This window comes from Hyperoodon ampullatus (assembly GCF_949752795.1).
Source record: "Hyperoodon ampullatus genome assembly, chromosome: 12".
Lineage (NCBI taxonomy): Eukaryota > Metazoa > Chordata > Mammalia > Artiodactyla > Ziphiidae > Hyperoodon > Hyperoodon ampullatus.
In genome coordinates, this window is record NC_136925.1 from 68,759,792 (window position 1) to 68,774,086 (window position 14,295).

At 40.2% G+C, this 14,295-nt stretch overlaps 1 protein-coding gene across 1 annotated transcript; it reads left to right on the forward strand.

The window, feature by feature from the left end:
- Window positions 1–638: 638 nt before the first annotated feature.
- On the forward strand, window positions 639–14,044 carry LTV1 (LTV1 ribosome biogenesis factor). Its single transcript, XM_079716351.1, has 11 exons — window positions 639–764; window positions 1,766–1,897; window positions 3,105–3,278; window positions 7,143–7,230; window positions 8,719–8,860; window positions 9,226–9,481; window positions 11,597–11,724; window positions 12,646–12,785; window positions 13,073–13,125; window positions 13,318–13,518; window positions 13,644–14,044. The coding sequence occupies exons 1-11, from the start codon at window positions 762–764 to the stop codon at window positions 13,752–13,754; spliced, it is 1,428 nt and encodes a 475-aa protein (XP_079572477.1). The 5' UTR covers window positions 639–761; the 3' UTR covers window positions 13,755–14,044.
- Window positions 14,045–14,295: the final 251 nt, after the last annotated feature.

Genomic DNA, 14,295 nt, shown 5'->3' on the forward strand with positions numbered 1-14,295 from the left:
GAATATATTTTATTAGTCCAAATGCCTCTACTGTCAACAGAGTCTGGGGGCGGGGGGTGTTGTTAACTGGATGTTTGAACGCAGTTCGTTAAAAGGAAAATAAAGACCTGATTAAGCCTGGTGCAGCCTAGAATAGCAAGGCCCTAGGATCCTCCGTTGCTAAGGCAACCAGCTCCGCGCCCGGCCAAAGGAGAGGGAACCTGAAACCTCGGTGACCCGGGAGGGTGCCCACCTTCCTTCTATGTACACAGTTTATTTGTGTGGTTTTTTTTTGTTTGTTTACGGTTGGGAATAGGCAAGGAATACAACTGTCAATGGGGATGCTAGATTCGTGGCTTCTGTTCTCGGTAGAGGGCGCTATAAAAGCAAGTTCGCCCACAAACACCGAGACCCCGTTTCTCGCCTCATCGCAGCACAGACGCCCACAACTCGCTTCCGCAGCTGATTTAATTTTGGCCAGAAAAGCCCCGCCCCCCCGGGGTTGAGCAGCCCCACCTGCCAATAGCTTCTCGCGATCCTTGAGACGGCGTGAGCTTTGCGTAACTTCCGGTCGTGACCCTTCAGCCTTTCGGCGATTGGTCCGTTTTCACGGCTTGCTGCGTGACTTCCCGGCCGGTTCCCGGGGCAGCACGTGTGGAGCGGCGTAAAGACGCGTCTGCGAGCTGGTCCTCAGTGGCGTCCGGGAGGTACCGTGTCACCTTCCGTCCGACTAGGAGAGAGCCGTCGCCCCTCTTTGGGGTGAGCGCCGCGCGGCTGCAAGCATGGTGAGTAAGCCTCGCTTTCTCGGGCGCTCTGGTTTGGCAGAGACCGGGTTCCTCAGGCGCCAGTGGCTACTGCGGCCTGGAACTGGGAGGGCTGGTCTGAAGGTGAAGACAGGCGGCTTGTGGACCGGTGCCCCGGTTTGGGTTATCCTCACCACCCCGGGCATGGTTTGCAGTTTAGAGTGGGTCTCCCGCGGCCAAGCGTTCTTGGGGAGTAGACAGAAGAGAATGGCCTACCCTTTACCACCCCCCCGTCCCGAGAGGCCTAAAAACCTGTGATATGGCAAACAAACGCGCCACCCAGTGCTTCATGGGGTCGAGCAGAGAGGGAGTTGCTAGTCTCTCCAGCCATTGGAATGGCAGGTGTCTGCCCCATCTATTTGCTCTGGGGAAAAGGAGGGTCTAAGTTTGGGCCCGAAGCAAGGCGGCTTACTCAACTGGAATGATGCTTTCTCAGTTCAGAAAATTAAGGTTGTGTAGTGAAATAAAAACTCAGAAGGATGATGAGTCTTATTAAACTTCAGCTGTTGTGTCATGGTTTTGTTTAATAGTTGGTACGGGAACTGTCTTCCTCAGATTTTCCTGTGGCAGGCTCCTGTCATTCTGGTTCAGACTGTCAGGGACCTTCTCTGAGCACTCATTCTAAAGTAATTCTTGAGTTATTTGCACATCGCTGTGTTTTGTTTTTATTGTCTTTACCTGAAATCATGTTCTTGATGATTTGCTTGCGAAGAACAGGAACTTTGACTTACCTATTGCTTACCTATTCCAGTGCCTACAACAAGGTCTGGCACAGAGTAGGTGCCAACAAACGTCTGTTGAAGGAAGGTAGTATACATTGTATTGAACATAGTTGATGTTTCTTGCCCTGGAAGTGCAGGTTTTAAAAATCTGTTGATCATAACATAACTTATTGAAGATGCCTATGTGGACTATGATATTATTCACTGTTTCGGTGTTGTTGTTCTGATTTATTTTATTATTCTGATTCTGTTTCTTTGAAGCCTCACAGGAAGAAAAAGCCCTTTATAGAGAAGAAGAAAGCTGTGTCTTTTCACCTGGTCCACCGGAGCCAACGAGATCCTTTAGCAGCAGATGAGACTGCACCCCAGAGGGTTCTGTTGCCTACACAGAAAGTGGGTCCTGTTCTATAGCTAATAAGTTTGTAGGTAGACTGTTGATAATTTTTAATAAATTATGTTAGCCAACTGCTATTTTCAGATAACTGTGATCTTCTGGAAAACAAAATCTGTGACTTAATTTTCAGTAAATACATTTTTTTTTTTTTTTTTTTTTTTTTGGCTACGTTGGGTCTTCATTGCTGCGCGTGGGCTTTCTCTAGTTGCGGCCAGCGGGGGCTACTCCTCGTTGGAGCGCATAGGCTTCTCATTGTGGTGGCCTCTTTTGTTGCAGAGCACGGGCTCTAGGCACGCGGGCCTCAGTAGTTGTGGCACACGGGCCTCAGTAGTTGTGGCACACGGGCTTAGTTGCGCCGCAGCATGTGGGATCTTCCTGGACCAGGGCTCGAACCCGTGTCCCCTGCATTGGCAGGCAGATTCCCAACCACTGCGCCACCAGGGAAGCCCAATATGTTCATTTTTACATTGTGCATATTTATTTTGATGGATAATTTATCTTTATTGGAGATGTTTAAATGAGCCGTCTTGTAGAGTAGTGGAAAATATTTACTAAACCATCAGCAACAAGGCTGCATGGTGTTATTTAGGGCACAATCGTATGCTTAGTCTCTGCTTTCCATAAGATCTTGGCGTTTCGTAACCACAGACTGCATTTTGCCTCTTGGTCATCTCATGAAATATAAAACTCATGAATTAGCTTTAGAAAATACCAGGGAGCCTTTAAGAGGTTGATTTGGTAATTATCAGTCAGAGTATACTTGTTAAGTGTGGGTAATGTGAAAGGAAGTGTAGGGGAACACTGGCATATGTAGCTTTTTAGTAAAGCCCGTGGGTATTGTGCATTGAGAAGTTTCTTTGCATATAAATACAAGAAATTGTACTTACCTTTCAGTGCCCCCAGTCTTCTAATCCTCCACATACATGATAAAACAAAGTGTGTGTGTGTGTGTGTGTGTGTGTGTGTGTTTCTTGGCTTAAATTGTTGCCCAGAAACGTCTAGTGGAAGGAGGAATTTTTTTTATTCCATTTTAATTTTATGTGGCATTTTGTGTTTCCCGAGTTGGTCAAGAATTCTTTGTCTCATTCCTATCAGCCAAAATGTTCATGGGCCATTTGTCCCCTGTTCTGAAAGCTGTGCTCATTGGAAGGTTCCTGAGCCTTATCCTTGGAACAGGTACTTATTCCATTTTGTTTATTATCCTAGATAAAAGATGAAGAAAGACGAGCAGAACAGAGGAAGTATGGAGTGTTCTTTGATGATGATTATGACTACCTGCAGCACCTGAAGGAACCGTCTGGGCCCTCAGAGCTCATTCCCACAAATACCTTTGGTGTACCTTACGGGGAAGATGAGAAAGGAGAACCTTTAGCACCTGCAGTAAGGCTTTTTAGCAATTTAAATGTGAGAGAGAGTGTGTGAGGAGCCATGAGTGAAGAACCACCATTTTTTAAATCAAGATAACTGTTTGGGGCAAGAAATGGTGTCAGTGTGAAGAGCACAAAGATAAGCCGTGCCTTCGCTTAAAATTGTATATGTGTATGCACATACGTACCGTCAGGAGGGAGCAGGTCTCCTGTTCTTGGGTTGTTGAAAGTAACCGTTTTTGACAAGGTTGGAACTTTTGATTAGTAGTTATGGTCATGCTAGGTAGCACTTTTCAGTAGAAGAAAAGCTGCTGATGTTCTGTATGTTAGCAGCTTAACTGTTTCAGCATCTTAAACTGCTCTAAGATAGACTTAACTTTTGTGGAACTTTCATAGAATGTTCAGATCTTTAATGCTTGTAGAAGCTGCAGGCTAACCGTAAGAGAGAATGGAGGCAATAGATTGTAATGAAGTTTCTGTTGCTCTTAACAAAAATGCAGTCCACTTTAATACTTTATCTTTTAAGTACGTATGAGAGCACATGTTTATATGAAATTAGTGCTCCTAATTTAAGTTCTGTTTTCTTCTCCCTGCTTATGTTAAGGATGCCCATGTTGCATACCTTTGTTATCTCATTTTTAATTTAGTATAGAGTAAATTTCCCTGTGAAACTTTTGTATCACTTGGCACTTAAAAAAAAAAAGATACTAATGTACTGTGTTTATTGACAAAAAGAAGAGATACAAAGGGCACCAATTTCCCCTGCTTCTCATTCTCCAGTCCTATCGTGGTCTAGACATTCTTTTCCTTGGGGAAGATGTGATCATAACCCCTCCAGTCCATACTTGTTGCTTAAGGAAAGTGAGAAGGGTTAGGTTTCAGGGTATCATACCAAAAAAGAGGTAATAACTGCACCTGTTCATTCACTCACTAGGTCATAGCTCTCGTGAGGCCTCACACCCCACTGCCACATCTTTAACAGAAGCTACTTCTCTGCACCTTCTTCCCCAAGGCTATTGTATCAGTCATAGGATATGTATCTTATTGACTCATTTCCTTGTACGACCCACTGAGGGAGGGGAGGTGGTCCAGTAGTGACTTAACGTCTTTATCTTATGTAGTAAGAAAAGTTTTAATAAAATCCTAACATTCTTCTGGCTGAATTGTGTTGGCCAGTAAAAGATTAGTTTTTAATTCTTAATTCATTTTGGGTAAAAGTAACCACTATCGAATTGGCTTTTCTAACAGAGTAAGACTCTTTCTTTTTCTTTTTGCTATGCCGCGTGCGGCATGGCATATGGGATCTTAGTTCCCCGACCAGGGATCGAACCCATGCCCCCTGCATTGGAAGTGCAGAGTCCTAACCACTGGATCACCAGGGAATTCCCCAGAATAAGACTCTTTACTGGACACTTCAGTGATGTTTATAAGGACGAGTGAATTATGTTTGAAAACAAGTGCCATTGGTTTTCTGTAGCGTGAGGCAAAAATATGGTTAAGTCCCATGTGTTTCTTCAACTTTAATTTGTAACAAACCACCAAAATTGAGTAAACCAGCAATATTGAATATGCCCTAAAAACAAAAGCAGTGCAGAAAGATAGTGGAGAATTAGTAGTGCTTGATTAGCCCCTGATTTTCACTTGAAGGAAAGCAGGTGCTGCCACAGTGGAAAGCAGTTGGGCAAACCTCATGTAGTTCAGAACCACTGAAATCACAAAAAAATTACAGTTCCCTTTTTTAAAAAATGTAATCACTATCTACACTTTAATTATGTATATGATTCTTTGACTGTTTTTCACGATTTGAAAAATACCTCCAAAGGTAATTCATTAAGCACAAGCTCATCCTCCCTTTTTTTCAACCCCAGTTTCCAAGGATAGATAATCAAAAAGAGCATCTTAAATATATTCTACCACAATTTTTTTTTAAATTAATGTAATATGCACCAAAAATGATTAAATTGTGCACTTAAAGTGGCTGGATTGTGTAGTATGTGAACTATATCTCAGTAAAGCTTTTTTAAAATAGGATTCTACAGCAGAAAGCCAGATCTTTGTCCATGTTTACGCCACCGAAAAACTCTGGAAGCCATAACAGCTTACTAGGTATGCACTCATGCTCCTCAGAGGCTTCCATTTCAGCAGGCTCTGTCTGTGAGCCAGTGAGAATGAGTGCCTCAGCTTCCTGCCTGCTGCTAGACTGAGGACGGGATGGTGGGCAGGTCCATAGACAGAACACCTAGTGCTGACGCTCACATTATTAACTAAGTGGTTGTAGGGATGAAACGAAAGCATAAGGACCGGTCAGAAAGTACGTGCCAGCACATGTTGAAGTAGATTGGATGGTTTGCAGAATGAGGGGAGTTCACATGAAGGAAAGTTCCAGAACAGTAATCAAGAAGGGCTTCATGGTGAAGGAGGGAACTGAGCTGGTCCCTAAAAGGGTGGCTTTGGGAATTCCCTGGCGGTCCAGTGGTTAAGACTAGGGCTTTCACTGCCTTGGACCCAAGTTTGATCCCTGGTGGGGGAACTAAGATCCCACAAGCTGTTCGGTGCAGCCAAAAAAAAAAGAAAAAAAATGGGTAGGTTCTATTAAAGAGAGAAGAAGGACCGTTCCAGTCAGAAAGAAGGGACATGAGGTAGTGTGGGTCATCATGTCCAGCACATGTGTGCTCCATAAGTTACTTTGAAATATTCCATGATGTGAGGAACTGGACTTGATTTACATGAAGGTTGCATTATAGAGTAACAGGGTACATAGAGTAGACCTTGAGTTTATAGTGCCTTGAATATCAGGAGTGAAAAAACCTGTTAAAAGTTCGGGAAGGTCATATTATAAAATTTTAAGGAGTTTTAACCTGGCAGTAATATGAAGATTGGACTAGATGTAGACTAAGCAGCAGCTGTGGTCATCTGTGTCCTGGTTAACCATGAGTAAGATGGTGCCCAGAAGACAGGTGTGAGGTAACTGTATACAAGAGAGTTCAAAGGGATGGGTGGTTAGAAATGATTTACGACCACCCTAGGATTTAAGCAGCCAATTTGGAGAAAAGCTGTGCCAGTACTAGAGATTAGGACGTTATCTCTGGTTTAAATAGGAAAAGATTAATTTTGTTTTGAAATTTGAGGAGAGTGGAGTTATGAGACCTGGAATTGAATCTCAAAACCCCACTTAACTAGTCTCAGGCAGGCATGCCACTTAACCTTTCTTAGCTTGTGTTTCACTGAAACATGCTGATAATTCACGGGGTTGTAAGGATTAAGTGGGATAAAATACTGGAGAAAGCTTTGTGAAGTATGTCAGGGAGGCTGCTTTTGAGATAATGATGGAATATACATGTTTAAAATATGTAACTGGAGCACAAGTGAGAGACAATGCAGAATGTAGTTGTATTAGTAGGATTGCTGTCACAAATTACCACAAATTACCACTGGGTGGCTTGAAACAACAGAAATTTATTCTGTCACAGTTCTGGAGGCCAGAAGTCTGAAAGTAAGCTTTCGACAGGGTTATTCCTTCTCGGGGCCTCACAGGCAGAATCTCTTCATGCCTGTCTCCTAGCTTCTGGTGGTTACCAGCAGTCCTCAGTTTTCCGTGGCTTGTGGGTGCAGTGCTCTGGTCTGCCTCCATGCCTTCTCCCCGTGGGTCTTGTCTCCGCATGGCTTCCTTACAAGGACACAACGGTCAGTGGGTTAGGCCCCCCCCGTCGTTCAGTGTGCCGCATCTTAACTGCTTACATCTGCAAGGAATCTGTTTCCAAATAACGTCACGTTCTGAACTCCTGGGTGGACATGAATTTCGGGGGGGCATTTCAACTCTTCATAGTTCAAAAGTATTTCTAAATAAACCTAACCATTGTGTAACTTCGTTTTCAAGACCACTGGAATTAAATTGCCTTCCTCAGTGTTTGCATCAGAGTTTGAAGAAGATGTTGGATTGTTAAATAAAGCAGCTCCTGTTTCAGGTGTGTATAATTTCTTTAACGTTTCAAGTGGATAGAGCTGTGTTTTACAAAAAGAAACATATAGTAACAATATAGAGTTTTTCTGTCCCCGGTAAAGAGCTTAAAGAATTGAGATGTGTTTGAATTCAGATGAGAGATCATTAAATTAGGAAGGTATGACTGTGATCTTTGTCCTTTTCTTTTATTGCCATCAAATTCGTAGTCTCTAAAGTTCCTATTTGGAGAGGAAAGTGGGAAAATTATTTGCAGTGATCTAGTAGGGGAATTTTAGCCTAGCCTAACCTCTTACAAAGGAAACAGTGATATTCAAGAAGCCTTACATTCATATGGTGCGATCTTAAAAATACTTAATCTGTTAGCTTTCAGAGTTTCTCCCAAGAGTGTAGAAGTATTTTATAGAAGTCCATTTTACCGTCTGTTCCAGATACACCAAAAATTATAATGTTTGTTTTTTTGCAGTACCAATACTGTATTTTAGAACAAACACAGAAGTCCACAGAAGTGGCGTTTGATATTTCCTGCTAAATTACCTTAGTTATTGACTAACATTTGCCATGTGGCATTCATTCATTAATTCATTCTACAGATTTATGAATTGCCACCAGAATAAAAGCATAATCCCTGACCTCAAGGAATTTACCATCAGTTGGGAAAGATAGACAATAAATGGGAAATTACAATTATAGTGCAAATGAATAAATAGTGGTGAGGCACCAAACCCAGCCTGGGGGAGTTGGGCAAGGTGTCCCAGAGGACATGAGGCAAGGTTGATTTCTTAGGTAGAACTTAGGCAGGTAAATGTAGGAGAGTGGGGTGGGGAGGAGAGGATATTCCAGACACAGGAAACTATGTGCAAAAGCAAGAGAACACAGATACAGGAACCTGCACACCTTTTAGCATGCCTGGAATGAAGGGTAAAGATTAATATGAAATGAGGCAGTAGAGTCAGACAGTGGCCATTTTGGGAAGGGTGATGGAAGCCATGTCAGTTTACAGGTTTGAACTTGAAAGTTTTTCTAGGACTCTGTAGTATTTTTATTGATACATATAGAAGAAAACAGCTGAAGAAACAGGTTGAGATTTTTAAAAATCTCATGGTCTGAAAAGACAGAGTTTCACAGGCTACAAATACTAAATTTATTTCTTCTAGCAGGTGAGAGTTACTTCTAACAGATGAATTTAAAGCCCAGTTTTTCTGTGGGTAAAAGCTTTGGATTTTGCTAAATAGACACAGCTTAATGTTGTAGATCTATAATGAAAGTTTTTACTAGTGAGTATTGAAACCAGAGGGATTTTTTTCTTTTTTAAATTTTCTTGGAGTTCTCTATCTCTATGTCTATTCCTGAACTGAACTTTTTAAAGTTTTTAATCATTGTTTTATCCTCAATACATAGGCAGAGTGTGGCATATAATAGCTACTCAGATTATGTTAAGTGAAGGAATCATGCTTTCTTGGAAATTATTGCTCAATTTTTGTTTTCCTTCTAGGACCTCGGCTGGATTTTGATCCTGACATTGTCGCGGCTCTTGATGATGATTTTGATTTTGATAATCCGGATAATCTACTTGAAGATGATTTTATTCTTCAGGCCAATAAGCCAACAGAAGAGGAAGAGGGAATGGAGATACAGTATGTGTGGTTGGTTTTGAAGCGGGAATGACCTGACTGTTGCTTCTTCTATAGGATAGTAACCATTAGATGTTATGGCTGGAAGAGGCCTTCAAGAGCGTTTAATCTGAGACTTCTGATTTTAGAACAGAAAATGTGAGACTTGAGGTCTTTACAAACCATCGATAGATGGGGCTAAAGTCCAAGTTGCTTGATTGCTAGTTCATTACTTTTCCAGCCAAACCAGATGGGTCAAGCAGCACAGCTGCTCCTGCCTAAACAAGAATCCTGCCTCTGAAATACCCTCAAATTTTACTTGTGCAAAGTCATTTGGTTCTGTTGTTTTTCAAGTTGTTTTGACATTTAATTTATGGCTCTGACTTTAGGAAATCTGAGGCTGAAGATGACAGTGAGTGGGAAGATGTGGATGATGAGAAGGAACGAGGTAGTGATGATGATAAATATGACCCTGCAGGCTCATCAGATGAGGATATGTCTTCCCCTAGAAAACCTCTTGGGGCTGTAGAAAATCACTTGTTCTGGGAAGAAGAAACGAAAAGTCGCTTTACTGAGTATTCTTTGACGTCCTCAGTCATGAGGAGAAATGAACAGCTGACCCTACATGATGAGAGATTTGAGAAGGTAAACTCTCCAAATAAGGGGCCTTTTAATACTAGTTCCTAGTATGATTTATGACATTGGAACCCAAAGCTAGAACTTTCAGCATTAGAAACAGACTATGTCTTTTATTAAAACAGAGCATAAAACCACCCCAGTTTTAATTCTGGAAAGAATGTGTATAAGTCAAAAGGTGACTGAGGAAACCTCCAGACTTCCTCTTAGAATCTGATATTTTGATTCTGAACCTCTCTGATCCCAGTCCCTAAGATTATGCTATCTTCCTCAAGCATTGGCCTGAGCATAAACAAAATTCCATTTCTTTCCTTTTTTTTTTTTTTTTTTTTTTGAGTGATTTTCTTACTGTTATATCCCAGGGCCTAAAGTGGTATCTGGCATATGGCAGGGATTCAGACTGTTAAGTAAATGATGAGTAAATTCTCTCAAGATGAATCTAAGATAAAGGTTCTGACTTTGCTGCCTTTTCACTAAGTGCTCATTTCCCTCTTCTCTCCAAGCAATAGGAAAACTATTAGTAATAAGCTCACTCTTCAGGAGCTGTATCACCCCCTGCTTATTCTCTTACAAAGCCCAGCAGAGTTAACAGCATTGGAATAATACAGTCAGCATCATCTAAACCAGAATGAAATTTGTACATAAACAGGAGGCTCTTTAGTTACATGGTCTTCTAGCTTGCATAATCAATGAATTTGAAAATGTCTGTGAAATATTATGAGGTAAAGATTTCTGCCTAGCATTTTGTTCACCAAGCTGAACAGAATAACTGCCTTTCACTTTCATTTTTAAAATTGAAGTATAGTTGATGTACAATATTATGTAAGTTAGAGGTGTACAATATAGTGATTCACAATTTTTAAAGGTTATATTCCATTTATAGTTATTATAAACTATTGGCTATATTCCCTGTGCTTGCACAATATATCCTTATTTTATACCTAATAGTTTGTACCTCTTAATCCCCTGCCCCTATATTGCCCCTCCTCCCTTCCCTCTCCACTGGTAGCCACTAGTTTGTTCTCTATATCTGTGAGTCTGTTTCTTTTTATTTATGTGCACTAGTTATACTTTTTAGATTCCACCTATAAGTGATATCATACTGTATCTATCTTTCCGTGTCTGACTTATTTCACTTAGCATAATACCCTCCAAGTCCATCCATGTTTTTGCAAATGGCAAAATTCCATTCTTTTTCATGGCTGAGTAGTATTCCATTTGTGTGTGTGTGTGTGTGTGTGTGTGTGTGTGTGTGTGTGTGTGTGTGTATACACACGCACACACACACACCACATCTTCTTTATCCATTCATCTGTTGATGGGTACTTCATATCTTGGCAATCATAAATAATGCTTCTATGAACACTGGGGTGCACATATCTTTTCAAGTTAGTGTTGTTGTTTCAGATATATACTCTGGTGTAGAATTGCTGGGTCATATGGTAGTTCTATTTTTAGTTTTTGGAGAAGCTTCCATACTGTCTTCCACAGTGCCTGCACCAATTTACATTCCCACCAACAATGTACAAGGTTCCTTTTTCTCCACATCCTCACCAACATTTGTTATTTGAATTCTTTTTGGTGATAGCCATTCTGTCAGGTGTGAGGTGATATCTCACTGTTGTGTTGGTTTGGGTTACCCTGATGATTAGCGATGTTGAACATCTTTTTATGTGCCTGTTGGCCATCTGCTTTTCCACTTTGGAAAAATGTCTCTTCAGGTTTTTTGCCCATTTTTTAATCAGGTTGTTTGGTTTTTGTGTTTCTGATGTTGAGTTACATGAGCTGTTTATATATGTTGGATATTAATTCCTTACTGGTCACATCACTTGCAAAAGTTTTCTCCCATTCTGTAAGTTGTCTTTGTGTTTTGTCAGTGGTCATTTTCATATTAAATGGCAGCCTATATTCAGACTAGATGTCAGTCTTAGAGTGCTGAGTAGAATGTCTTCCACACTGTACTGTTATGGTGCTAAATCCCTGCTAACACTTAAATGGTAGTTGTGATCCTCCTAGGGCTTAAATATTGTACAGGAGTAAAAGTAATGTAAAAATAACATTTAAATGCTATAGTCTTAAAGAATACATTCATTTTTCATCTTATCTTTTTTCTTTATATTCAAGTTTTATGAGCAGTATGATGATGATGAAATTGGAGCTCTGGATAATGCTGAATTGGAAGGTTCCATTCAAGTAGACAGCAATCGCTTAGAGGAAGTTTTGAATGACTACTATAAAGAGAAGGCAGAGAAGTATGGTGACTTTTCCTTGATTACTTCCTTTTTTTCGTTTCAAATAAAGTCTGTAATCGCACAGCTGAATCTAGAAAATCACCCAGTCAAGATCCATGTTTAGAAAATGTATGTTTTCCTTAACCTTTGGCTCACGTTTTGCTATTAAGAGTTCTGAAGCTGAATATAACAGTGGGTGGAAACATACTGAGAACCACTTTCTCTGTAGCTTTGACCTGAGAGTCATGATGGAATAACTGAGGATTAGGATACAAGGTCATGTTCCACTTGGAGAAGGAGATGGTGCTTCTAGCCTCTTTGGCTGAAGAATTATTCTGACTTCTAAGTATATACACTCTTCATCTTCCCGAAAAAGGTGTTCTGAGAAGTAGATCAGAGTTTGTCTCTGCAGCCTGATTAGCATAACTTTCTATCCAAATATTTGGTAAATCATCATCCACATCAAGGTGATTTCTCTGAGAGAAACTAATGAAGTGTTTACATCTGCTAGAAAGGTCTGATGTTCCCTGATCACTATCATATGTAGATCCCAGAGCAGGACAAGGGCTATATTCTTTGAGTGAGTTGTTTGAATACTTTGAAGAGGCAGATGGGCTGATGCTTTTCAAGGCTTTAAACAAGATCATGTTATATAGGAAAGATGCCGTCTTGTTTAATGTGTTAAAACCTTGCAAAGACACAGAGAGAATTTTCCTTCCTATCAGCAGAATGTATGTCCAGAACCTGCTGTAGAGGAGAGGCAAGCCTGAGTAGAGCTGATTTTGACAGGAAGTGACAGATGGGGCAAATGAGTTGGTGGATTTTAAAAAATGTTGTAGGTCCCTGAGCTCTTTAAGTGCAGTTTCAGTAACGTAACAGTGTAATAATGGGTGGTATTTTTTTCCCCTCCTCTATCTTCATTTTTGAAAACTCAACCAAAAGTTGTGTAAAACTGAATACTCTTGAACCCTTCGAGGATCAGGACCTGCCAGTGAATGAGCTCAGTGGGTCTGAGGAGGAAGAGATTGTTACTGTAGTTCTTGAAGAAGCCAAGGAGAAGTGGGATTGTGAATCTATTTGTAGTAAGTATCTTAGTGTCCATTTTACTGCTAAAAGTATAATAGTAATTTTAAAGTATTGGGTACATCAACTTTTTTGGAAAAGTACATATTTGTGAAAATGATTTTGAAAAATAATATTTCAATTATTGAGTTGTAATTGAAACATTTAAAAACATAAGAGAGACTCCATTATTTTGAACTATGAAAACACTAAAGTCAGGAGTATAGGAGGAACTCAGTAATGTTTGGCTGAACTGAAAGTATACTTATTGATACATGATTTTTGTGTGTGTGTGTGTTTTTTTAAGGTACATACTCAAATTTATATAACCATCCACAACTTATCAAGTATCAACCAAAGGTAAGTAAGTCCTAGTGTCCTGAGCTATTCGAAATATGCAGTGCAGGAAATGGAATGTACAAAATCATTTTCTCACAGTAGCCCCTTTGTGGCTTGCAACACCATTATAAAAAGCAACAAAAATGTGCCATTAGTGAGCTGTTTTTTAATAGGAGTAGAAAAAAACACAGTGCCATTTGATCTTTCTTTCAGCCCAAACAAATCCGACTATCTTCTAAAACAGGAATACCTCTCAATGTCTTACCTAAGAAAGGACTCACAGCAAAGCAAGTTGAACGAATGCAGATGATTAATGGCAGTGATCTGCCTAAGGTATCAACCCAACCACGTTCTAAAAATGAAAGCAAAGAAGATAAAAGAGCAAGAAAGCAAGCTATAAAAGAAGAGCGCAAGGTAAAGTAATTTTTTCATATGTGAGATTTAGAAAGAGCTGGGGTGGGGGTGGTCACGGGAATTTTCTTCTGTAAAGTCAGTCTGCATCAGTGTGAAGATCTGAATAACAGCATATTCTTGCACAGGAACGGAGAGTGGAGAAGAAAGCTAACAAATTAGCCTTCACACTGGAGAAAAGAAGGCAGGAAAGAGAGCTGCTGAACTTGAAGAAGAATGTTGAGGGTCTAAAACTATGACAGTGGAACATTTCAGATAAGGTGCATTCCCCATTACGGGCTCTTTGTTATGTACAGTAATGAACGAGGATCTTCAAAGAGATAAAACTGTTCGCTCTGCAATTTTTACTGGCAGATATTCAAAAGAAAACAGTACAATATTTGTGTTTATACCAGTAAGTTTTCTCTGCCAGCTGTCTTGTAAATATTGTAATATTTTTAAATTTAATATTATAGGCTTAAATTTGCTTAAATAAATGACTTCATGAACATGAAATGTTTGGATAAATTAAAGGAAAATGTCTTCATAACTTAAATGGAATTGATTTGTTCTTCATTTATTTGTGTGGTTGTTCCAGTTGCCTTTTGCAGATGTTCTCAAATATTTCTTTGAAATCTCTCCACTCCTTTTCAGTACTTAAGTGGTTTGATTTCCTTTATGTAGAAAAGTAACCCAGTTAAGAACTCATTTGAAATAGTGGCAAGAAGAGCTTCCCTGAGAAGGTTCCACTGGTAGGAATCTAAGTTTCCCCTTGCTGTATGCAAAGGGTTATTTCAAAAG

What these genes read in the sequence shown, in the direction of transcription:
- LTV1 (XM_079716351.1), top strand. An exon ending in GAGAACCTTTAGCACCTGCA is followed by an intron (nt 3,279 to 7,142) that starts GTAAGGCTTTTT and finishes TTCGTTTTCAAG; the next exon opens with ACCACTGGAATTAAATTGCC. An exon ending in TTATCAAGTATCAACCAAAG is followed by an intron (nt 13,126 to 13,317) that starts GTAAGTAAGTCC and finishes TCTTTCTTTCAG; the next exon opens with CCCAAACAAATCCGACTATC.